General features: G+C 40.5%; 1 protein-coding gene across 1 annotated transcript in view; it reads right to left on the reverse strand.

Annotated features, from left to right (window-relative positions):
* Positions 1-24,533, reverse strand: part of aopep (aminopeptidase O (putative)) — a 142,128-nt gene extending 117,595 nt beyond the window's left edge. Inside the window, exons 1-4 of the mRNA XM_062998927.1 lie at positions 23,750-24,533; positions 21,790-21,956; positions 21,529-21,673; positions 21,124-21,435 (exon numbers count right to left, since the gene is read on the reverse strand). Of these exons, the coding sequence (XP_062854997.1) occupies positions 21,124-21,435; positions 21,529-21,673; positions 21,790-21,956; positions 23,750-24,513 (1,388 nt within the window). The 5' untranslated portion in view covers positions 24,514-24,533. The remainder of the gene's footprint in view (positions 1-21,123; positions 21,436-21,528; positions 21,674-21,789; positions 21,957-23,749) is intronic.
* Between the last annotated feature and the right edge of the window lie 3,239 nt (positions 24,534-27,772).

Raw genomic sequence — 27,772 nt, forward strand, 5'->3', positions numbered from 1 at the left:
CAATATAGTGTATATACAATGCTATTCTATGATCTTACAAGACCTCAAACTACATATCTCAATATCTTAAAGAGTTTTTACACTAGAGACCTTAAACATCAACTCAAGAAGAGTATGACTTGTCTTTAAATTGTTAAGTACAGTGAAATGCCAGAAAAACTGGTACACGAGTCTAATACTTCATACGTCCCCCATGGGAGCGAAGAACTGCAAAAATACGATAAGGCGTGGACTCCAAAAGCTTGCAGACATAGTCTGTAGGCAATAAACACCATACTTCCAGCAGAATGGTCCACAATTTTGCTGTATTTCGAGAAGTAGGATTTCTGTGTACCACGGAAAGTTTAATGGCATCCAAGATCTGTTCGGTAACATTCAGGTCTGGCGACTCAGGTGGGAATGGCAAAGACCCAAACTCATATGAGTGTTCCTCTAAACATAATTAGGCGTCTTTAGACAGGTGTTTTGGCACACTGTCCTGTGGGAAGATCCAAACCCATCAGAATGAATGCAGAATATGAACGGGTGTATTTCATTATAAAGGAGGCACACATAGTGTTTACTTCTCAGAGATGTTTGTAGACATACCAGGAGTCCAATGAAATGCCAGATGAACAAATCCCATACCATTATGGAGCCACCACCATTCGCTACAGTCCCCTGTTAAACCAGTTTTTCTGGCACTTCAGTGTATGATCAACAGAACCAATTTTTTTTTTCCTTTTCATGGAGCGTTACTTCCAGGATGATAATCAGTCTGGTTTTAAAACGCCAGATTCCACAGAAACTGCCCTGCAGATGTTTGTGGGAAGCTGCAAACTGCCAAACCAGCCAAACATTCATCAGTCCTGATACTCTTTTTAAACTTCTTTTCAAGCTGCCTTCTACACAGATTCACGTTATGAAACTCTTCACATTCTCAGAGATATGTTTCTACTAAAGGTCTTGCCATCCTCCTGGAGAACTCTTGGATTGCAGTATAGATGTTTCAGCTACACCCATTGATAAAAGGTGCATAAATTCTCAAATAAAACAAACATGCTTCCAAAATATTGGCAACATAGTAACTCGTTGCTACTCTTACACAAATGTCTACAATTTAATAAGGAATTGAAGGATAACAAGGTCCAGTTGTGTCTCGTCTCAAAACTTAATTATAGCACCTTTCTTTTGAAAAGAATAGACCAGCTCAACCTACCTGCAGACATTATAAAAACCTCTAACTCACTGTACTCCAGACCTAGGGCTGGATTTAACTGACCCATTAGGGATTGGATGAGGAGAATCAAATTCACATAAGACATCAGCATCAAACTGTCTATATCAAATTGCACTTAGATCAGAGAAAGACGTTGTGTTCCAAATACAAGTCAATATATTAAATAGTGAGCTGAATTCGATTTCCACTAATGGCCAGGCTACTATTACTATATTTGTGTGTTCATTAAGACACACGCACGCCTGCCTATATGGACTGCAGTGAGGAAATCTCAACTGAGAAGAACACACAGCACTTCTGTGATCCTGGAGCGGCACATCTGTTGAATGCCGTAAATGTAAACGTGTTAACTGACTTCACATCGGCGGCAGAAACTCTGTAAGCAAAGTGCTTTGACTGAGCATTCAGCAGTGTTGGAATGGTCATCCTGGCTAAAGAACAAAAGCAGATGTTCAAAAAGAAATGGATTTACAGTTTAAGACTCTATGTGATCTCTATGTGATGATCTGCACCAGAACAAGACCATCAGTTAGATATGCTGACTGAAAGGAACTCTCTCAATCTCAATCTTAATTTTGTAAAAAGCAAATAAATATCCGCTTTAACTAAAAGAAAACGTTTCATGGTGAGACTTAAGCTCATATTTTAATTCAAAGCTATAGAGAGGTAATTTAGGGTTTTAACTGAGACATGGATAGCATAAAACTTAAAATTACATCTAAATAGCCGCTCAGGTCGTGCAGCGGTAAAATACGCTAGCACACCAGAGCTGGGATTTCGAATACATCGTATCAAATCTCAGCTCTGCCATCCGGCTGGGCTGAGCGGCTATATAAATGACGTTTGGCTGTTAATACAGGGTTAGGGAGCCGGATAGGGACCTCATAACTAATGCAATTATGACCTCTGCTGGCTGGTTGATGCCGTCTGCACAGAGTAGATGCTGATCAGGGTGTGGCTCTCCATGCACAGGGATGATTCGCATATGAACTCGGCTGGTGAAGGGGAAAAGAAGCAGTCGGGTACTGCTCACATGTCAGAGTGTGTCAGTTTGCTCTCCTCAATCAGGGGCAGGGGTCAGCTCCAGTAGAGAGGAAGCATAACGCAATTGGGTAAAAATTGGACGCGCTAAAAAAATAATTATTATTATTATTTTAAAAAGGGAGAAAAAGGAATAAAAAGCAAAAAAAAAAAAATAATAAATAAATAAATAAATAAAAAAGATTACATCTAAATCTGGTTTCTTATATTTTACAAGAACACACACACACGTTTTCTTGAGCTGGTTTTGAATGTTCAAGTTAGTAAGCAACAGCTTACAGCAACAGCAGTTACATTAACCAGATACACACTAACATATTTTTCTAAAATAAAGGGCCAAATGATGACACCAACGACTCCAAGCTCAGCAGGTTCAAGCCAATTACTTACAATATATTTTTAAAACTGACAAGAAATGCAGGATCCTTTGAAACTTCAGAGCTTTCCACCCATAACCAGTGCAAACTGGGCTGAAATACAGTTAGCAAACCAGTCTGTTTAGTGCTAACTACCTAAACATACTCACATTTTAATTGCACTAATGTAACATACTATAAAAACACGCTAGCACACCAGAGCTGACATCTCAAACACGTGAGTTCGAGTTCGGCAAGCTGGCCGCCTATATCGACAATTATCGGCTCGTCCATCAGGGTTGGATGGCAGAGGGGATCCCTCATAACTGATGCAATTATGACCTTTGCTGGGGGGATAGTGGACATCAGTGCATGACTCTCTGTGCAAGAGACTGAGCCCCATATAAACTCAACTCATGCAAATGAAAAGATGCAGTCGGCTACCGCACACATGTCGAAGGGGGCCGTGTGTTAGTCATGACTGTACTTGGTCAGTAGTGGAAGTCAAGAGCAACAGAGAGAAAGCAAAATGCAATCAGGTAATTGGGTATGGCTAGAAAAATTCGGAAAAAAGGCTAAATAAATAAATAAATAAGTAAAATATATACTATAAGTTTCAGTTGTGTGCCGTTTGAGACACATCACTGCTGTTACTAACTAATTATTTATTATAAATATGACTTCAATAATGTTCCAAACCCATAGTGTAAAGTCACACATGCACATACTTGAGTAATAACCAACATTTTACCGGGTAGGTGTAATGGGTGTAAGCATATCAGTGTTAAAATGCTGAGTAAACTAATGCTGCAGTTTACCAGGTCAGGATTATTTTATGAACTACCCCTACCATACTGATGGACTTTGTGGGTATACTAAGACTGACTAGCCTATTAATTGCTTGGTATAATTTGTCCCTGTACCCCATGTATTAATCAAAAGAGATCCCCATAGGGCCCTCCCTGGCCTGGGTGGAGAACTATTCTCAGCACTGACTGCCACTAAGATGACACTAAAATGGCATTACGTGTGTAACTGGAATGAATGCATCAGGTACAGCAGTGTTGTTGTGCTGTGACTTTTAAGCACCCCTGTGTCAATAATTGGAGGAATATAGTGCTCCAAAGACAAGTGACAAGACATAAGTAGACATAGGTTAAGTGAACAGTATTTAAAAATCTCAACAACAGTGCTGCACCTGATACACTTATACCAGAACAACACACACTACCATGTTATTACCAGTGTCACTGCAGTACCGAGAATAGTCCACCACCCAAACATTGTCTGGTCATTAGGGGTCCTACTGGGGTCCTTTTAGATTGATAAATGAAACAGAGTATATGACAACAGAGCACAGAACAGAGCAATAGATGGGCTACAGTCAATAATTTAATACCCACAAAGTTAAACTGTATGGCAGATGTAGCTAATTAAAATATAAATATATTAATGCACACACAAGATTGGTGTACAGTGGGCAGTGGTAGCTCAGTGGTTAAAGCACTGGACTAGTAATCAGAAGGTTGCCGGTTCAAGCCCCACCATTGCCAAGTTGCCACTGTTGGGTTCCTGAGCAAGGCCCTCAACCCTCAATTGTTTGGACTGGTTCAGTCATCCAGTCACTTTGGATTAAAGAGTCTGCTAAATGCCATAAATATAAATGTGTGCAAGTGTGTACAAATGTATAAAGTGCTCGGTAAGTGTATAAATCAATGGTTTTCTGTATATTAATGTTATTACTGGACATAATTTTAGTAGTTTAGTCAATATAAGAAAAACAAAAATTAAACAGCACATAAAATTATTTTAATTATTATTTCTAAATTTTAAGGGCTTTTCTAGATCAACTTGCTACACATATGGCAAAGCAGCTCATGCAAACTGGTCTAATTTGTGCACTTCAGAACTGGAACCCAGTGTATAAAACTGATCACCCCTGGCTGCTATGCACACAGTGTAAGAACTTCACATCTTCAGGATTCTTGTGTAAGACAGATGATCTGCTAGTGTAATCCTGCCAATACAAAGTCTGCAACGTGATCTAGCCCACCACTCCGTCTGGCTGCCCTGTCATTTCTGTTTGCAAACAATCTGCACACATTTCCTGCTGACAGATTATATAGCTTGATTTGCCTGGAGCTTTGATCCTGAAAGCACAAGAAAAATGGCGAGTCCACCCCCCTTGCAATAATATCCGCTATCTGTCTGCAGCACAGATTTAGGCAGGGTCTGTACTTGAACTCCAGCTCTGTGCGTCTCAGCGGAGGTCTTGGGGAGAAGGGGCGGTAAACTTGGCCTGGTGAAATCAGATCAAGTGTAACGACAGGCTCAGTGTGAGTGTCCTGGAATGAAGGAGCGTAAACACGACGTGGACGTGAGCCCAGGCTTTAAATGGCCACATCCATTTTGCTGTTGGAGAGGCAGATGCTCCTCCAGGGAGGCTTCCTGCCCACGTGCAGCTCCTGCGCATGGAAGCTTAGCACTTGAGTAATCTGCTACTCTTTCCACTCCCCTAAATCAAGCCTTCAGCCAAACTACACTCTGCAGCATACTGCTTGATTCTTGACTTGGCTGCAACTTGCACAGTGTATAGACCACTCATTTTTACACCATCCTAGTCACAATAAAAACTCAGGCCTGATATAAGGCATAGTCATCTATACAAACAAAAATGTTCATCCACTTGAGGAGAATAGACCACTGGCAAAAACCCACTTGCTTTCAGTTTCAACAAGAGTTTTATTGTGCACATGTGCACAGAAGAATCTGCAGTTACACTGTACAATGATATATAAATATATATAACATTAAACATTATATATAACATTAAAACCACCCCCTTGTTTCTACACTCAGTGTCCATTTTATCAGCTCCACTTACCATATAGCAGCACTTTGTAGTTCTACAATTACTGACTGTAGTCCATCTGTTTCTCTACATACCTTTTTAGCCTGTTTTCACCCTGTTCTTCAATGGTCAGGACCCCCACAGGACCACCACAGAGCAGGTATTATTTAGGTAGTGGATGATCCTCAGCACTGCAGTGACAATAACATGGTGGTGGTGTGTTAGTGTGTGTTGTGCTGGTATAAGTGGATCAGACACAGCAGTGCTGCTGGAGTTTTTAAATACCGTGTCCACTCACTGTCCACTCTACTAGACCCTCCTACCTAGTTGGTCCACCTTGTAGATGTAAAGTCAGAGACGATCGCTCATCTGTTGCTGCTGTTTGAGTTGGTCATCTTCTAGACCTTCATCAGTGATCACAGGACGCTGCCCATGGGGTGCTGTTGGCTGGATATTTTTGGTTGGTGGACTATTCTCAGTTCAGCAGTGACAGTGAGGTGTGTAAAACTCCATCAGTGCTGCTGTGTCTGATCCACTCATCCCAGCACAACACACACTAACACACCACCACCATGTCAGTGTCACCGCAGTGCTGAGAATGATCCACCACCTAAATAATACCTGCTCTGTAGTGGTCCTGATCATTGAAGAACAGCATGGAAGGGGGCTAACAAAGTACGTAGAGAAACAGATGGACTACAGTCAGTAATTGTAGAACTACAAAGTTTCTATATGGTAAGTGAAGCTGATAAAATGGACAGTGAGTGTAGAAACAAGGAGGTGGTTTTAATGTAGACACATCAAACAAGATTAAACTAACAGAATAACACCTTTGAAATATAAACTTTTTTTGATAAAAAAATAAACTAAGGCAGCAAAAAAGGCAAGTAGCAGCAGACAGCTGATTATTTATTGGTTATTATTCGAATCGAATTATTAGAAAAGACAGCTGATTATTTATTGGTAATAATACTGAAAGCTTTTCTTGGTATTTGTATTGAACAAAGTAGCTCACCAGCAAAAAGTCAGTATCAGACGAGTACTGGTATCTGTCAGTACTTACAGCTAATTTCAAAAAGACAGAAATGTGATGGTGGTCTTGGGACTTCAATTATTTTAGCCAGTGTTCTACTTCTGTGACTGAATAACTGAAAGACACGTTTCTTCATCCACAAACATATTAAAGAATTAAAATTCTAAACTGTACACATAACAACTAAGACTATTTTTTTTTAAATCCAAATTTCTTGTTAGTAATTCTTACTGACAATAGCTGATGACTTTAATATGCCCATATAAATAAACTTTTAAAAAATACATTTACAAAATACGGAACAGCTGTCTCCTGCTAATGTCTGGAAAGACCCAACAGTTACATTGTGCTAAAAGGAAATTGGTCCTGATGGTCAAAACAGGTCTGCTATAAATGAAAAACAGCTGGAATACAGATGACACAGTCCACATTTAAGCACCACCACCATAAGCTCAGAGGCTGCCATGTGAAAATAGAAGATTATGATTTTGGCGCAAGGGTTTCATTCTGGCGTGGCAATTTTTAGGCTCATGACACTGTAAAGCTCACTTGACTGTGGACAGTGTAACAAGACGTTTTCTGCAGTTTTTTTATCATGTACAGTGTATCACAAAAGTGAGTACACCCCTCACATTTCTGCAAATATTTCATTATATCTTTTCATGGGACAACACTATAGACATGAAACTTGGATATAACTTAGAGTAGTCAGTGTACAGCTTGTATAGCAGTGTAGATTTACTGTCTTCTGAAAATAACTCAACACACAGCCATTAATGTCTAAATAGCTGGCAACATAAGTGAGTACACCCCACAGTGAACATGTTCAAATTGTGCCCAAATGTGTCGTTGTCCCTCCCTGGTGTCATGTGTCAAGGTCCCAGGTGTAAATGGGGAGCAGGGCTGTTAAATTTGGTGTTTTGGGTACAATTCTCTCATACTGGCCACTGGAAATTCAACATGGCACCTCATGGCAAAGAACTCTCTGAGGATGTGAGAAATAGAATTGTTGCTCTCCACAAAGATGGCCTGGGCTATAAGAAGATTGCTAACACCCTGAAACTGAGCTACAGCATGGTGGCCAAGGTCATACAGCGGTTTTCCAGGACAGGTTCCACTCGGAACAGGCTTCGCCAGGGTCGACCAAAGAAGTTGAGTCCACGTGTTCGGCGTCATATCCAGAGGTTGGCTTTAAAAAATAGACACATGAGTGCTGCCAGCATTGCTGCAGAGGTTGAAGACGTGGGAGGTCAGCCTGTCAGTGCTCAGACCATACGCCGCACACTGCATCAACTCGGTCTGCATGGTCGTCATCCCAGAAGGAAGCTGACGCACAAGAAAGCCCGCAAACAGTTTGCTGAAGACAAGCAGTCCAAGAACATGGATTACTGGAATGCCCTGTGGTCTGACGAGACCAAGATAAACTTGTTTGGCTCAGATGGTGTCCAGCATGTGTGGCGGCGCCCTGGTGAGAAGTACCAAGACAACTGTATCTTGCCTACAGTCAAGCATGGTGGTGGTAGCATCATGGTCTTGGGCTGCATGAGTGTTGCTGGCACTGGGGAGCTGCAGTTCATTGAGGGAAACATGAATTCCAACATGTACTGTGACATTCTGAAACAGAGCATTATCCCCTCCCTTCGAAAACTGGCACTCATGGCAGTTTTCCAACAGGATAACGACCCCAAACACAACCTCCAAGATGACAACTGCCTTGCTGAGGAAGCTGAAGGTAAAGGTGATGGACTAAACCCAATTGAGCACCTGTGGCGCATCCTCAAGTGGAAGGTGGAGGAGTTCAAGGTGTCTAACATCCACCAGCTCCATGATGTCATCATGGAGGAGTGGAAGAGGATTCCAGTAGCAACCTGTGCAGCTCTGGTGAATTCCATGCCCAGGAGGGTTAAGGCAGTGCTGGATAATAATGGTGGTCACACAAAATATTGACACTTTGGGCACAATTTGGACATGTTCACTGTGGGGTGTACTCACTTATGTTGCCAGCCATTTAGACATTAATGGCTGTGTGTTGAGTTATTTTCAGAAGACAGTAAATCTACACTGCTATACAAGCTGTACACTGACTACTCTAAGTTATATCCAAGTTTCATGTCTATAGTGTTGTCCCATGAAAAGATATAATGAAATATTTGCAGAAATGTGAGGGGTGTACTCACTTTTGTGATACACTGTAAGACGTGATTGTTTTTGTGGATCTTGGATTACATTTCATTATCTAGACAACTTTCTAATTAGCATAATGTGACTGTTTGGGTTTTATTCTGACCGTGGCAAAAAAAACACAGTTTCACCTAATGCTTAAAGTAGAACTAGTCCTATTTACATGGGCAAAGAGAGGTTCTGAGGTGTACTTAAACAAAAACAAGGAGCATGCCACAAAGTAAAATGACACACAGCACCTGTTAGTGGGTGGGATATATTAGGCAGCAAGTGAACATTTTATTTTAGTTTGACAAGGGCCATGCAATTGTGAAGGCTAGACGACGGTCTGAGCATCTCCAAAACTGCAGCTCTTGTGGGGTGTTCCCGGTCTGCAGTGGTCAGTATCTATCAAAAGTGGTCCAAGTAAGGAACAGTGGTAAACTGGTGACAGAGTCATGGGCAGCCAAGGCTCATTGATGCATGTGGGGAACAAAGATATGGTCAGATCCAACAGACGAGCTACTGTAGCTCAAATTGCTGAAGACGTTAATGCTGGTTCTGATAGAATATTATAGAATTTAGCGCAGTCAATTTGTCTTGCTGAGGGATACCCAATTGCAACTGAGGAGAGCATGTCGCTGCCCATGTCCCCAACAAAGACAGCAACCTGGCAGTGATGCGGCTTGAACCGTGACCTTTTGATTACCAGCCCAGTACCTTAACCGCTAGGCTACAACTGCCATTTATATTTAACTATAAATATAAAATAAATCTAAATAAATAAATAATTAAGAAGCATATACTGTAGTTTTCACAGCATTGTAGTGACTCCTCAAAAGCACTGAGGAAGTAGGCCTCCACGACTTTGCAGGAATTTAAGGCATTTACAGTATATGGCCAGATGCATTTGAACACTCGGCCATAAACTTGTTGGACATTCCATATCCAAAACATTGGACCATTGGGCATTTATATGGAGTTGTTTTCTGGAAAAGCTTCTGTGTAAATTTATACATATTTAGTCAGGAAATGATGAGGGACTAGCAGACCTGGCATGCAATCAACAGTCATATTCAGCCCAAAGGTGTTTAACGGGGTTGAGGTCAGGGCTCTGAGCAGGCCACTGGAGTTCCTCCATGTTTAACTAGTTAAACCATGTCATTTTAACCTTGCACAGGGGCACATTTATGCTGCAACAGGAAAGTGCCTTTCCAAAATGATTGCCACCAAATTGGAAGCATATCATGTACTTTTCATAATTTGTTATACTGTATATGTATATACAATACAATACTATACAATTTATATATTTATTTAATTATTAGGATTTTTACTGTGGTTACATTCATGACAGGAATGGTAGTTTCTCATTACACAATGTTCATCAGTTCACAAGGTTATATCAAACACGATCAATTTTGTATCTCCAGTTCACCTCACTTGCATGTTTTTGGACTGTGGGAGGAAACTGGAGCACCCGGAAGAAACCCATGCAGACACGGGAAGAACATGCAAACTCCACACAGAAAGGACCCGGACCGCCCCACCTGGGGATCAAACCCAGGACCTTCTTGCTGTGAGGAGACAGTGCTACCCATGTAGTTAGACAATGAGTGTAGCAAAAATATCTAAACTCAATAAGAAAAAGTGTCCACATACTTTTGACCATACAGTATACACCGATCAGGCATAACATTATGACCACCTTCTTAATATTGTGTTGGTCCCCCTTTTGCAGCCCCATACACAACAAACTGTGATGCACTGTGTATTCTGACACCTTTCTATCAGAACCAGCATTAATGTCTTCAGCAACTTGAGCTACAGTAGCTCGTCTGTTGGATTGGACCACACGGGCCAGCCTTCGCTCCCCACGTACATCAATGAGCCTTGGTCACCCATGACCCTGTCGCTGGTTTACCACTGTTCCTTCCTTGGACCACTTTTGATAGATACTGACCACTGCAGACCGGGAACACCCCACAAGAGCTGCAGTTTTGGAGAAGCTCTGACCAAGTCGTCTAGCCATCACAATTTGGCCCTTGTCAAAACTCATTTTTCCTGTTTCTAACACATCGACTTTGAGGATAAAATGTTCACTTGCTGCCTAATATATCCCATCCACTAACAGGTGTCGTGATGAAGAGATAATCAGTGTTATTTACTTCACCTGTCAGTGGTCACAATGTTATGCCTAGTTGGTGTATAAAAATACTTTTAAAGAGATCCTAACAAAAGAGGGAAAAGAGATTTGAACTTGGCCTTTAATAACAGTGGGGAATTGGAAGCAAGAAAGAGTCACAGAGAGGGCAAATGTATAACAGCAGAATGATTATCTTGCCGTCACAACTTAACTTTGCTTTTTCTTTAAATAAAGCATTTTTCCTTTCCCAGGTGCTCGCATGATCTGCATTCTTCCAAACGCTGGGGTTTTGTGAGCACCCAGCAAATGGAAAATAAGAAGGGAGGGGGGCAATCTCCTCCTAAAAGACTTTCAGAAAAAACACCTAATTCCTGACAATTTGATTAACAGTTGTCTGTCGTGCCAAAGTCCCTCTCCTCTAAAAGACTCAGCTTCTGTTGCACACTTCTAAGGTTACTCAGCAATTATTGAGGAGAGAGAGAGAAAAAGACAAAGAAAAAGAAAGGGAATGAAAGAATGAGAATGCTCTCTTTAAATAGTATTATCTCAGCCTCCCTTTGGGTCTGGCTGGTCCTGCACATTCCAAAAGCAACACGTCCATCGCCCATATTACGCTCTGCACCCCTGGGACTCGGCTCTCGTTCCCCCATATGGTCATTTTAAGAGTGCTTGATCAGCTCAAGTGAACAAACATACGGGCCCAACGCAAAGGGCTGAACAAGTCCAGGAACTCATGCCAGCTTTCTTCAAGCAACATGAAGGCTGGTCACGAACAATGTACTACAAAGGCAAAACCAGGATGATTACAAGAAAAAAATTTTTTTTAAATGACTTGGTTTGTCATTATCCAACCAAAGCTGCCAAAGGTAATTGTCTGATAGATTGTGAGTGCCAACTCATCAGCGCCTCTAATCAGACATCCCTGCTGTTTTTATAAATATTTACTATTCAACAAAGACCTGAAAGCAATTTGCCAACCAATGGCAGCTTGATAATAATAAAGCACACACTAATTGTCTATTTTTTTAGGCAGTCATGCAGATTCAGATTAGTACTGTTATTATGCGAGAGGCAGAAATTTGTGTACACTCTCCTTTTGCCAGTCACATGATGAGTGTATTCAAACCAAAGGCAACAAGAAGTCCATGTTCCTATGCCCCATAATTTTTGCATAATTTAATATTTAATAAAACAGATTGCTTTCTAGATATTTCTAGAATAAGACCGATCAGCCATAACATTAAACCACCTCCTTGTTTCTACACCCACTGTTAATTTTATCAGCTCCACTTACCATATAGAAGCACTTTGTAGTTCTACAATTACTGACTGTAGTCCATCTGTTTCTCTACATACTTTGTTAGCTCCTTTCACCCTATTCTTCAATGGTCAGGACCCCCACAGGACCACCACAGAGCAGGTATTATTTGGGTGGTGGATCATTCTCAGCACTGCAGTGACACTGACATGATGGTGGTGTGTTAGTGCGTGTTGTGCTGGTATGAGTGGATCAGACACAGCAGCGCCTCTGGAGTTTTTAAATTCAGTGTCCACTCACTGTCCACTCTATCGGACACTCCTACCAAGTCGGTCCACCTTGTAGATGTAAAGTCAGAGACGACCGCTCATCTATTGCTGCTGTTTGAGTTGGTCATCTTCTAGACCTTCATCAGTGGTCACAGGACGCTGCCTACGGGGCACTGTTGGCTGGATATTTTTGGTTGGTGGACTATTCTTAGTCCAGCAGTGACAGTGAGGTGTTTAAAAACTCCAGCAGTGCTGCTGTGTCTGATCCCCTCCTACCAGCACAACACACACTAACACACCACCACCATGTATTTGTCACTGCAGTGCTGAGAATGATCCACCACCTAAATAATACCTACTCTGTGGTGGTCCTGGGAGAGTCCTGACCATTGAAGAACAGCATGAAAGGGGGCTAACAAAGCATGCAGAAAAAAAGATGGACTACAGTCAGTAATTGTAGAACTACAAAGTGCTTCTATATGGTAAGTGGAGCTGATAAAATGGACAATGAGTGTAGAAACAAGGTGGCAGTTTTAATGTTGAAGAATGTGAAGAATTTAAACTTAGAAAATCATCAGGGTGGCACAGTGGTTCGGTGGGTAGCACTGTCGCCTCACAGAAGGAAGGTCCTGGGTTCGATTTCCAGGTGGAGCGCTCCAGGTCCTTTCTGTGTACAGTTTGCATGTTCTCCCCGTGTCTGTGTGGGTTTCCTCCTGGAGCTCCGGTCTCCTCCCACAATCCAAAGACATGCAAGTGAGATGAATTGGAGATACTAAATTGTCTGTGCCATTGAATTTGAACCGATTAATCTTTCTCAACCAGTAACAACCCGTCATGAATGTCATAACCAAAGTGTGTAAAATATTTGTTTGTTTATTAGGATTTTAACGTCATGTTTTACACCTTGGTTACATTCATGACAGGAACGGTAGTTACTCATTACACAAGGTTCATCAGTTCACAAGGTTATATCAAACACAATCATGGACAATTTTGAATCTCCAATTTACCTCACTTGCATGTATTTAGAGTAAACCCATGCAGACACAGGGAGAACATGCAAACTCCACACAGAAAGGACCCGGACCACCCCACCTGGGGATCGAACCCAGGACCTTCTTGCTGTGAGGCGACAGTGCTACCCACTTAGCCACCATGCCACCCAAGTGTGTAAAACAACATTAATATCTAATAAATAAATAAATAAATAAATAAATAAATAAATAGAAAATCAGCAAAACATGGAATTTAACAGTGTGTCCAAACCTTTACATTACTGTGAATGTATACAGGGTGAGTCAAAAGTCGCAAATGACATATCTGAATACCCCAGCAAGTAATGGGTAAGGGGCCTATCTTTTAGGCTATGTCCAGAACATGGCCGTCATCTTGAAAGCCGCCACATTGGATCAAGGGCAAGTTTTTGCAATGGGAAGGTGGTCATGTAGCATATCATACAAGACCAGAATTTTCTCAGAAATCGATTGCTGCAATATCTCTTGTGGTTCAAAAGTTATCAACACAGAAAGTTCAAAACTTTTGTTGTTCGTTACAGGTAACTGAAGATGGAATTGACGAAAGAAGAGAGGATTGAGGTGATTCTGATGTCCGGGGAACGCAGCTGCCGTATCATAGCCGCAGACTTTAACAACCGACACCCAAAAAAGACCACCATTTATTTATTGTTTGCTTTATAAGAACATTTTAATCCTCACAAGATGCATTAATGCTGTAACACAAATTCCATTTTTCACATGCACAGCATCACTGTGAGCAGTAAAGCAACCCAGGTTCCTCTTTAATATTCTCCCACAGTGAGTGTACGCCCCCTTTAAAGCTGATCAAATACAATTAATGCATCACTCCAGGGTAAGTAGGAGTCCAATGTCAACACTATATTGTAAAATTTTGAAATACGACCAGCAACTGAACCCCCACAAACTTTCTTTCCAATCTCTAGCGCTTTCTTCCATTTTTACTGTCTGCTGACGGGTACGACCACACCCCGCCTATAGAAAAGCAAATTTTTTCACCTTTTGAGGATCAAGAAACTGTAAAGGCTAGTAATCTTTCAACATGCTATAAGGCAGGTGGGGAACATAAAACTTCTGAAAGCTGACAGGTCTGACAGTTCAATCTGATTCCAAAGAACGTTTTACAGCTAGCTAATTCTCAGAATACCTCCCCGTCTGACAAATGAGATCTTGGTCTGAGAATACTAAAAAGAACACTAAAACATTACAGCCTTAAACCTTAAATACATGGCCAAAAGTACATGGTGATCCCTTCTATTTAACTTGGTTATGGATTTTCCCATTCATTGCAACTTTTCATAGCCAAACATTGGCAGTACTATTATTTTTTATTTGTTTATTAGGACTTTAATGTCATGTTTTACATGTTGGTTACATTCATGACAGGACAGGTAATTACTAGTTACACAAGATCCATTAGTTCAAGTCTAACACAGTCATGGACAATTTTGTATCTCCAATTCACCTCACTTGCACATCTTTGGACTGTTGAAGGGAACCGGAGCTCCCAAAAGAAACCCACACAGACACAGAAAGAACATGCAAACTCCACACCCAGACCGCTCCACCTGGGACTCAAACCCTCAAAGACCTTCTTGCTGTGAGGCGACAATGCTCACCCCAAACAGTGGCAGTACAATTGTTTACAATGAGCTGAGTGACTGAGTGGCACTGTTATAGAAAGCCATGTAACATGTCATTTAACATGTCTGTTTATTAAATTTCTGCCCTGCTAGCAGTACTGTCAAGTACTGTCATAATGATGTAACAACAGAGACGCAACAACAGCTCAGCAACAAACAGTAGGCCATTCAAGTTTACAGACAGTGTAGCTAATAAATAAAATGTTTGGAATACTATAGTGAGTGCTGCAACCAAAGACAAACAGTCTCTGGAATATACACCGATCAGGCATAACATTATGACCACCTTCCTAATATTGTGTTGGTCCCCCTTTTGCTGCCAAAAAAGCCCTGCAACAGTAATGCACTGTGTATTCCGACACCTTTCTATCCAAACCAGCATTAACTTCTTCAGCCTTCGCTCCCCGCATGCATCAATGAGCCTTGGCCGCCCATGACCCTGTCGCCAGTTTACCACAGTTCCTTCCCTGGACCACTTTTGATAGATACTGACCACTGCAGACTGTAAACACCCCACAAGAGCTGCAGTTTTGGAGATGCTCTGACCCAGTCGTCTAGCCATCACAATTTGGTCCTTGTCAAACTCGCTTAAATCCTTACGCTTGTCCATTTTCCTGCTTCTAACATCAACTTTGAGGATAAAATGTTCACTTGCTGCCTAATATATCCCACCCACTAACAGGTGCCAAGATTAAGTTGTTACCCAAGGTCATAATGTAATGCCTAGTCTGTGTTTGTCAATACAAGAACTGGTCTTTAAAAGCTACTTGGAATAAGAGTCCATGGCTAAGCAGCCCATACAAACCTAAAATCACCATAAACAATATAAGAACTGGCTGGATTATTGGACTCTTGGGCAGCAAACTTATTTCTCTTGAGTGATGACTCAGAATCTAATTAATCTAGTCTAATGAATATGATTAAATTAGTGGATGCCAAAGGAATGCTACCTTCCAGCATATTTGTTTTTAATGGTTTGACATGGACTCACTTATTCCAGAGTTTAAATCTTAATATACACCAATCAGCCATAACATTAAAACCACCTCCTTGTTTCTACACTCACTGTCCATTTTATCAGCTCCACTTACCATATAGAAGCACTTTGTAGTTCTACAATTACTGACTGTAGTCCATCTGTTTCTCTGCACGCTTCGTTAGCCCCCTTTCATGCTGTTCTTCAATGGTCAGGACCTCCACAGAGCAGGTATTATTTAGGTGGTGGACGTTTCTCAGCACTGCAGTGACACTGACATGGTGGTGGTGTGTTAGTGTGTGTTGTGCTGGTATGAGTGGATAAAACACAGCAGCACTGCTGAAGTTTTTAAACACCATGTCCACTCATGGTCCACTCTATTAGACACTCCTACCTAGTTGGTCCACCTTGTAGATGTAAAGTCAGAGACGATCGCTCATCTATTGCTGCTGTTTGAGTTGGTCATCTTCTAGACCTTCATCAGTTGTCACAGGACGCTGCCCACGGGGCTCTGTTGGCTGGATATTTTTGGTTGGTGGACTATTCTCAGTCCAGCAGTGACAGTGAGGTGTGACAGTGACTATTGTAGAACAGCATGAATGGGGGGTAACAAAGCATGCAAAAACAGATGGACTACAGTCAGTAATTGTAGAACTACAAAGTGCTCCTATATGGTAAGTGGAGCTGATAAAATAGACAGTGGCTGATCAGTGTAGGTTTACATATAAACCCTGCAGTAGGATTCAAAATGTAGTAGAAAGTCTGTAGCAAAGAAAGGAGGCTGTTATAGAAGCAATGGCTTGCCAACTTCATATTAATGCACATGGAATTAGATGGAAGTGATGTCTGGGTGTCTTTAAATACACAACATGTAGGTCATGGGATGCTTTTATGTGCCCTGGTGTTTAACAGAAGTGTTCTAAATGGTTGGGCAAAGACTGTAATTCAAATCACTGAAACAGTACAAAAACTAAGAGGCTCTAATCTATTAATAGTTAAATTCTTATTATTTGAAAATATGACTGAAATATTCCAGTAAAGGGATGGTACTAAATTTTTCCATTATTTATTATCAACCAATACTTACTATGAATCATTGTGGATCAAAACTAAAAGCCAAACTGGCATCTTTTCCTTTTCCCAAAATACTTATTCACATAGCACCTCACTCCCTTGACACAGAGTGTAAAAATGGGTACATCACGAAGTTTAAAGCCTTTCTTGAAGCCAATGCCCATATTTGCACATCTGGTACTTGAAGTATTTCAACTATGCCCTGCTCAAGCATAAAAAACTTGTAAGAACAACAAAAAAAAGTTGTGCAGCTTTAAAAGACGAGGAAAGTGGCACACCCTTCCCGTGCGTCTCAATCGCCATCTGCCTCATTCTAACGTGCTAAAGATAGGACGATAGGCATTCCAAAGTGTGTTATCACTTCACCCAAATTACGATCTAGAACTACCGTACGTGACTCAACAGCAATACACAGCCGGACGATGACCACAAGCCTACAAGGAGCGTTTCCTACGACTTTGCCGCTCATAAATAATAAAGACTTCCCTAAAAGCAGATGTTTTGGTGTGAACTCGATTCTTCATGGGTTCCTGTTATTGTGATTTTAAGACCAGAGCAAATGTGTGTTGGAATAAAAAAGCAAAGTACAAAAACATAAACACATATAAAGCTTGCCCTTGTGTTACGTGTTAATCTTCAGCTTCCTGCCCTCCCCTTCCTCTTATCTGAGTACAAAAAGTGCCCCCCCCCCCCCCCCCCCCTTCTTTGCCATGTCCCAATCCCAGCTCTAGACGTAAGAGCATGATATAAAAACAGCAGTTGGCTCTCCCCCAAGGACTCAGTCGTGCATTCTTCCCAATTTTCAGATTAAATAGCTGCTGTCTCTGAAGTAGTTCCAGGAGTTAATGGCTTTTGTTGCTGGGAATCATCCACACATCCTCTCCCACATCCTGGGGGAATGGCATCTCAAATCTGGCATCTAAAATCAACCCTTTTCTAGCCTAAACCTGATTTCCCTGACCATTCTCCTACCTTGAATTTGGTTTAACCTGTCTTTTATTATTTTTATCATTTCTGTTTTTTATTAGTTTATCTTTATTAGTGCGTCCTATTGCCCGATTGTGTCATGCTTTCTCTCCACCAATGCTGATCCCTGCTCTGATTGATGAGAACGAAGCTAACCCACACCCCCTCCGACACGTGGGCAGCAGCCGTATGCATCTCATCAACTACACTTGGAGTAGTGATTGCTCAGCCCAGCCGGCAGGCAGAGCCGAGACTCGATACGATGTATTCGAGGACCCAGCTCTGGTCCCAGCGTGTGTTTTTACCACTGTGCCACCTGGGTGGCTTAACCTGTCTTTTTAAATAAGTTGTCCTTGCTGACCGAGGAAGGGGCGGCTGCCTGTCAACCAGCATGAAAAAACAGGACAGAGAAGGAGGAATCGATTTCTGTCACTAACAGTTATAAGTCTGTCATCTGAAGGCATTAAAAAGTCCAGGTTGTTATAAACAGTGAGACTACTAACACAGATGCAGACATCCAAAGTCTTTAACAAATCAGGAGTGCTTGATTTGGGAGGGAGTACACAGTGGCACAATGGCTACCTTTTAGATCGGCAATTAAAATGTTATATTTCCGGCCTGGCACAGGACTGAAACCTGCCCGAGGCCGCGTGTGATGACCTCATATCCTGTGGAACATGTATTTCTGGCCAGGAAAACGGTGGGAATCACAAGAACACCTACGACCACCCAAGTGTATGTTTACTTGATCTGCTGCCTAACAGCCCTGTACTAAGTTTTTGCTTATATGTTTTAGACCACGATTCATTCCAAATTATACAACACACTGCTTTATTAAAGTCTTTGTTTAGCATAAACATATGCAAAGCTCTAGAGAATATAATTTACTGTAGACTATAAACGAGACTAACACTAAATCACTGCTTAATTCACAAAAATGACTGTTGTTAAAACTTTGTCTGAGCAAATCAGCAGCCACCACAACTACTAACATTAAAATATCAAACTTTTATCTTAAAGCATCTATAAAATGGGATGGGAGGTTATTTATTTATTCTGCTTTAAGGTTTTCATTTTACATGTTTTTACAATCCCAAATCAGAAAAAGTTGGGACGGCATGGAAAAAGCAAATAATAATAAAAAAAACAAAATAAAAAAAAACAGAATTTCTTACATTTACTTTGACTTTTATTTGATTGCAGACAGGATGAACCGGAGATATTTCATGTTTTATCTGCTCAACTTTATTTCATTTATTAATAAACATCCATTCCTGCATTTCAGACCTGCAACAAATTCCAAAAAAAGTTGGGACACTAAAACATTTACCACTTTGTAATGTTGCCATTCCTTTTCACCACACTTAAAAGACGTTTTGGAACTGAGGAGACCAAGTGATTTAGTGTTTCAGCTTTTATTTTGTCTCATTCTTCCTGCAAACACATCTGAAGATGTGCAACAGTACAGGTTTTTCCTTTCAAAATTCTCTACTGGGGACAGGTCAGGACTGCAGGCAGGCCAGTCCAGTACCCGTACCCTCTTCTTCCGCAGTCATGTCTTTGTAATGTGTGCAGCATGTGGTTTTGCATTGTCTTGTTAAAAAATGCTGGACGTCACTGGAAAAGATCTCAATGTACTTTTCTGCATTAATGCTGCCATCACAGAAGTGTAAATGACCTTTGCCAAGGGCACTAACCCAGCCCCATACCATGACCGACCCTGGCTTTTGGACTTGTTGCTGGTCCGGAGCACACAGCATCCATTTTTTCCAAAAAAGACCTGGAATGCTGATTCATTTGACCACAATACATGTTTCCACTGTGTGATGGTCCATCCTAGATGCCTCCAAGGCCCAAAAAGTCGAAGCCGCTTCTGGACATGGTTAACATAAGGCTTTGCACAGTAAAGTTAAGTGGCATTTGTGCATGTATCTCTGTATTGTAGAGCTCACCCATGTGGTTATATCAGCTATTGTTGAGTGGCGGTTCTTGATGCAGTGCCGTCTGAGGGATCGAAGATCAAGATTCAGCTTAAGCTTGCGCCCTTGACCCTTACGCACTGAAATTTCTCCTGATTCCTTGAATGGTTTAATGATATTATGCACTGTAGGGAGAAAGTTGCAAATCTCATCCAATACTTCTTTGAGGTACATTGTTTTTAAACATTTCAATAAATTTCTCACACAATTGTTGATAAACTGGAGATCCTCTGATCATCTTTGTTCATCAAAGACTAATTTTTTCACCTCATTACTAGCCCTAAATTGCCCCCATCCCAACTTTTTTTGGAATGTGTTGCAGGCCTGAAATGCAGGAATGAAGGTTTATTAATAAATGAAATGAAGTTGAGCAGATAAAACATGAAATAGCTCAGGTTCATCCTGTCTGCAATCAAATAAAAGTCAAAGTAAATGTAAGAAACTCTGTGGGTTTTTTTTTTATTATTTGCATTTTCCAAACTGTCCCAACTTTTTTCTGATTTGGTGTTGTATTTATTCACTGCAGTCACTATAGTTATACTTTCAGTGGATATAATCACCTCAAATTTACTTAGAATGTATTGTGTACAACAAAATGTACACACACAAAGAAATATTGTGTAAAATCTAATTACTGAACATAATGTTCCAATAATAACAATAATGTACGTCAGTTGGTTCTGGGAGTGGCACCGAGTTTAAAAGGTGTTGAGTTTCAAGGTATTTTTCCCATAAGGATGTATGGGAAACCTGTTAATGCATTCCATGGTCCCATATATTTAAGGCTAATGTAAAAAAATTGAGTTGTTTTTGACACTTATACACTGACAATAACACAAATATAATATAAACACACTGAAATACAATAAAAAACAGTTAAAAATCAATACAAAAATACAATAAAACCTGCACTTCACTTCTTTACACCATTAAACAGATGAAAAAAGCTGCAGCCATAAGGGATTGACCTTCTAAATGTATTTTCAGGTGACTCTTCAAAGCTTCAAGCTTAAATCCAAATGATTCCCCACCCGCTATTAAACACGATGTGGCACGCATTGTTTTATTAAGTTGGGAAAAGTAAAGTTGACAGACATCAAAAGGATTAGTGGACCTACCTGGCCATGCCCAGGCTGGAGAAACCAGGTGGAACAATGAGCACATCTAGACGTGAGAATGGGTGGACACCTAAAACAGAGTGAGCAGCAGCCAGACAGAGGGGCAGCAGGGGCAAAACTGTAGATTCTGCTCTCCGCAGGTGACAGGATGGGGCAAAAATCCGGTGAGGTTTGAGCACCTGAGCTCTGGACATTCGGTCCATGAAACGACACGGATAATCAACATGGAAGCAGCAGTTCTGTTCATCTTCATCATTAATAAAGGTGGTCAGGCTTTGGTTCTCACAACTTCTGTCAGCTTTTAAACTTTTGCTGCAAGAAAACAAAACACACATATGAAAAACTTTGTAGATTACTTTTAAAACATGAAACTAATGTTACAAAAGTTGTTTTTTTTTTAATTACCATTCTAACTCTGCACATTGCTCGTCATTTTTCTGTCCCTCACGCTTGTCAGCCAATGTTTTTGCTTCCTGCCACTTCCCAATTGCTATGGTAAACGTTGAGGCAGGCATAGGCATAGTAACATAATAATCCCATTGTGAGAAACCTGATAAATAGAGAGAAAATATTTGTTAAGCTTATCCAGGGGAAGTGGATTTGGGTGGTGCTACATATTTCTGAGTCATGATCAATTAGAAGATAAATTGGCGCTTTTCACTGGACCTGTCTCGTCAGCTATGGGAACGGCCTGATTCTCGCCGCTCATCAGAACCAAATATTCACACGAAGCTTTTACACGAGCCCGCCATGTCGACATTGCAACGGGTGGTTCTTGGCATGGGAAGAGAGCCCTGTTGTTGATCGGTGAGCCCATGGTGTAAACACAGCACCTGAAAATGTAAAAAATGCTAAAATAAATAAATAAAATAATAAGCCACTATACCTATCTGCACACATACAGCATGTAAAGACAGAGCTAAAGAAAGACCGGAATCACCCGTGTTTATTATGGGATTAGTCACTAAACCCAGCTATAATCCCCATAACACGCTACTCTGTGTAAAAGCAGGTAGTTTACACAGCGGTAAGATAGGAAATAGCTGCTTAGCACCACAATGTCTAGAAGCAGCGCTGTTGCCTCACAGCAAGAAGGTCCTGGGTTCGATCCCCAGGTAATGCGGTCCGGGTCCTTTCTGTGTGGAGTTTGCATGTTCTCCCCATGTCCGTGTGGGTTTCCTCCGAGTGCTCCGGTTTCCTCCCACAGTCCAAAAACATGCAAGTGAGGTGAATTGGAGACACTAAATTGTCCATGACTGTGTTCAATAAAACCTTGTGTAATGAGTAACTACCGCTCCTGTCATGAATGTAACCAAAGTGTAAAACATGACGTTAAAATCCTAATAAACAAACAAACAAACAAACAAAATCTAGAAGCAGTCAATCAGCACGCACAAGCAATGTTTTAGTTCATAACATTTATTTGGAAAGAAAAATATATAAATTTTATATACATAAGGTGACCATATTCTGGTTTTTTAAAAAAGAGGACACTTGGCAGCATGGACCAGACGGACAGACATGGGCCTGCACTGGGTTGAAAGTTTGGTTTGGGGGGCGGTTGTTGATGGGTAGATTGGCAATGTAATTTCTTGTAATTGGTGGCACCATGGCAATGTGTACAACTTATGGTTGAAAACTCTAAAATACGCTAGCACACCAGAGCTGGGTTTTCGAATACATCGCATCGAATCTCAGCTCTGCCACCCGGCTTGGCTGGGCGGCTGAATGAACAAAAATTGGCTGTTGTTCATAGGGTTAGGAGCAAGCCAGATCATGGGTCCTCATAACTGGTGCCATTACGACCTCTGCTGGCTGACTGATGGCGCCTGCACAGGGCTGAGGAATAATGCTGATCAGGGTGTGGCTTTCTGTGCACAGTGCTGATCGGTATATATGAACTCGACTCGTGCAGGTGAAAATATGCAGTCTGTACTGAGCACGTGTCGGAGGGGGCGTGTGTCAGTCGAGAAGCATCCTCGTCAGCGGTGGGGGGTTGAATCAGTGAAGGATGCAATCAGGGTAATTGGACACGACTAGATGGGGGGGGGGGGAATTGGGGGAAAAAGGTAGAAGAAAAATAGAAAGAAAAAAGAAAAAGAAAGGAAAAAAAAAGAAAAAAAAAAAAAAAAAAAAAAAAAAAAAAAAATCCCTCTGCAGCAGTACCTTCTGTTTTACCCGGTCTTTACCTGACGAACTCGCTCTCTGAGCTACAGTTTTGTGTTTTGATGAACTGACACCTTTATTTGACACAGACATGTACTTGTAAGCTTTGCATGTCACGTATTCCGCTTCCCAAGGATCCCGATCAAGACAAAAACACAGATTTTTTCTGTAATTCGTGACTTAGAAATTCCGAGAACATGCAAACTCCACACAGAAAGGACCTGGAACCACCCAGGGATCAAACCCAGGTATTTCTTGATGTGAGGCGACAGTGCTACCCACTAAGCCACCCTATGTTATAAAGACAAACATCAAAACTAATACAGTATGCTCAATTTTAAGTCCTGTAAGCAAACACATACAGAATGCTCTCTGGCAGGTCACATGACATGTGCAAACACTCTAACATTAACAAATACTAATGCTAACCTTGTCAATACACTAGTGTACATGTGCTTACGTGTCATCTTGGTTGTTAGTCCATCTCACAGATCCTCCTGTGGGCTTCGTCTCATACCAGATCCTGATTACACGAGGGAAGGCATGAGGGGATCGAACCCCCTTCTTCCTGATCTGAAGGCTCCACTGGTCCATGTGGAACAGTAACGGTTCTGACTGACAGACAGCAGAGGCACAACTGCACTGAAGATACAGATCCTGCTGCTGTCTCCATTTGGATGAGGGCATAGAGATCAGTCTCTGTACTAAACCAGATGATGAAGGCTGCTCAGAATCCAAAGACACCTGGTCAACCACAGGAAGCTCCGCTAGATTTAAGACAGTGCTTACTTCCACTTCTTCCACCTTAGACACCAGCAGGTCACAGCAATCTAATATTAAAGTGAAGTCCACACTCGTTTTGATCAATGACGCATTACTTGCATAAGGTTGGCTTGTTTTACCCAAGTGTGGATCCTCTAGCTGTTCATGCACCACAGTGTTATTAGGTACATCTATAGAATCACTTAAACATATGGCTTCTTCAGAATCTAGACTATTCAGAAAGGATGATTCATTTATTTGGGATGAAAACACAGAGTCCAACTCTTCTGATCTTTCAGTTCCTTTTCCAGGTTCCAGAAACAGGACAATATTGCCACCAATGACCTTGCGCTGAAAGTCAGTGCTCAGATCCAGGACGTAGTGCCTGACGAGAATATGATTAGTGTTTGCTTGCAAGGGGAGGTCGTCTTTATTGAAATCCAGTTCCCGGTTAGACGCCATGATGTTTACTGATGTGTACTGTGTTCTGTATTTGACATCTGTGCACTCATTCCATGATTAACACATTCACATGTACAAGGCTTCTTGACTGATACCAATCTGTGAAGAGTCATAAAGACTGCATTAATACAGTAGACCCTTGACTTACGAATTTAATTGGTTCCGAAGGGATGTTCTTAAGTCAAAATGTTCATTAGTTAAACCTATTTTTCCCATAAGAAATCATGTTAACAGAATTAATCCGTGCCAGACCTCCAAAACCACCCCCGTACCTAACCTTTCTAATGTCTTAAATTCTTTTTTGTTATAAATACAAGTATATTTTCCCTTAAATCTTAAATTATAGAATATAAATTACTGTAATAAACAATAATAAACACACAGTAGTACTGTACATAAAACACACATCACATTTCACTACAGTACGTGTGCTGTACCATACACCATAATACATTTCCTTCTTTTTTTTATAAAATGTATCTACCAGAAACAACAATAACTCTCATATTTCTCTATTATTTCCTTCTTTATTTCAGTAGTGTTGTATTTTGTATTTTGCACTTCCTCTGCACATTCTTTGAGGCCATTTTAATATTGAATTTTACAAAATATAAAGAAAACACTGAAAAAACACTGTCCGAATGTTCACTCACTATATATATATATATATATATATATATATATATATATATATATATATATATATATAGAGAGAGAGAGAGAGAGAGAGAGAGAGAGAGAGAGAGAGAGAGAGAGAGAGAGAGAGAGAGAGAGAGAGAGAGAGAGAGAGAGTCAGAGTCAACTTGTTCATGACGTCACGTGTTTCGCGAATTTCGGTTCGTAATCAAAAATTTGTTCGTACGTTAAGTTGAAAAAGATCGTTCAGAACCCAAAATGTTCATATGGTAAACCGTTCGTAACCCAAGGGTCCACTGCACTTAAGATGAGGACAATTTTAGACAGTTATCACAGCAAGGCTAATTGCTCATTGGAGTATGTGGTTTATTTTCTTTTTTCAGATTGTTGTGTCCTATAATAATGAAATCAATGTGCATCAAGTAAATTGTGTGAGCATAAATTCTGCACAATTAAGTTATTCAAAATTTCACTAGGATGATAAACAATAAACTGTGCTTAGAGGTAAACAATAATTAGACTAGAATGTAAGGTTTTACTCTAGATTCATTTGTTGTTAATCTGTGTACTTAGATTTTCTTTTATCCACACTGAGCAATTTTGAGATATTTGAAAATTACTATTTTGATGAATTCACTTACACCTAATTAGCATACAAATATGAATATATTGGCGGCTCAGGTGGCGCTAGCACACCAGAGCTGGGATTTCGAATACATTGTATTGAATCTCAGCTCTGTCATCCGGCTGGGCGGCCACATGAACAACGATTGGCTGTTGTTCACAGGGTGGGATAAGGCAGACCAGAGCTCCTCATAACTGGTGCAATTACGACCTCTGCTGGCTGGTTGATGATGCCTGCACAGAGTTGAGAAATAATGCTTATCAGGGTGTGGCTCTCCATGCACAAGGCTGATCCTTATATGAACTCGCCTCGTGCAGGTGAAAAGAGGCAGTACTGCCGGAGGGGACGTGTGTCAGTTGTGAAGCTCCTCAGTCAGCAGTGGAGGGTTGTATCGGTAGAGGTAAAGCGTAACGTAATCAGGGTAATTGGATATGACTAGTTTAGGGAGAAAATTGGGGGGGAAATGGGAGAAAATGCATAAATAAATAAATTTGTCCAGTAGACACTGACTGCCCGAAACTGCAAAAACAAGTTTTAATGCTTTATCATTAAACACAAAATAAAGTGGTAACTACTGTATGTCATGTCATATAGAATATCCTAAACTGCATTAAAAGACATTTCGATGTTTTAAAAGTAGTGATTAAACATGTTTTTAAAAAAGTAATGTACAGTGGACCCTTGAGTTACAAACTGTTTACCATACAAACATTTCGGGTTACAAGTGATCTTTTTCAACTTAACATACGAACAAATTTCGGATTACAAACAGAAATTCGCGAAACACGTGACGTCACAAACAAGTTCACTCCAACCGTGTCTCTCTCTATATACAGTATATACAGTGAGCAAACATTCGGACAGCGGATGGTGTTTTTACAGCGTTTTGTTTATATTTTGTAAAATTCAATATTAAAATGTCCCCAAAGGTGCAGAGGAAGCGTAGTGCTGAGAAAATGTAAAAATCTATTACATTTGTTGTGTTGTATAATTACTCCTGCCAGTAGCTGTCACTGTGTATCAGAAAGAGGGGACAGTGAGTGAGAGAGGAGAAAATCGCTGAGTAAAGTATTCTTTCTTTCGTGCAATTACACCTACAAAATACAATACTGTTGAAATGAAGAAGGAAATAATAGAGCAATATGAGAGTTATTGTTGTTTCTGGTAGATACATTTAATAAAAAAGACAAAAATGTATTATGGTGTATGGTACAGCACACGTACTGTACTGTGTATTGTTGTTTATTATTGTTTATTACAGTAATGTCTATTCTATAGTTTAAGATTTAAGGGAAAATATACTTGTATTTATAACAAAAAAGACCATTTAAGACATTAAAAAGGTTAGGTACGGGGGGGGGGGCTGGCACAGATTAATTCTATTTGCATTACTTCTTTTGGGAAAAATAGGTTTAACTAACGAACATTTTGACTTAAGAACAGCCCTTCGGAAACCAATTAAATCCGTAAGTCAAGGGTCTACTGTAGATGCTTTTGGGTTGAATTTTACATTTTGTATATCAATGGGATGAGCTTTAATTTTGTAACTTACATTAGAAGCAAAGGATCTGACTTACTGCAGAAATTTAAGTGGAAAGCATTAGGATTCATATTTTTATATAATATTTTTTGACATTTATATTACGTTAAATAAAATATGTTGTATTTTGTGTATAACTATATAAGCAGTATGTTATTATAATAATTTTACTTAATTATAAGCAAAATAATTGTACTTCTTAAAGTATTAAGTCTTCGTTATAAAAATATGTCCCTGTATGTCATTGTAACACACACTTAGAAAATAAAAGAGCAGTTTTGAGGTGTGTGTGATGCTGGTTGTTTGAACACACCTGCAGCATCACTGTAATGTTACTGTACATCAACATTACAGAGCACTAGTGTGTTTAACACTGCAGAACTTCTTAAAAACACATCACCACAACCTTTACCATTTCACACTCAATTAGTTTAATATTATTACTAATACACCGTGTA

Source organism: Trichomycterus rosablanca, chromosome 7, assembly GCF_030014385.1.
Source record: "Trichomycterus rosablanca isolate fTriRos1 chromosome 7, fTriRos1.hap1, whole genome shotgun sequence".
NCBI lineage: Eukaryota > Metazoa > Chordata > Actinopteri > Siluriformes > Trichomycteridae > Trichomycterus > Trichomycterus rosablanca.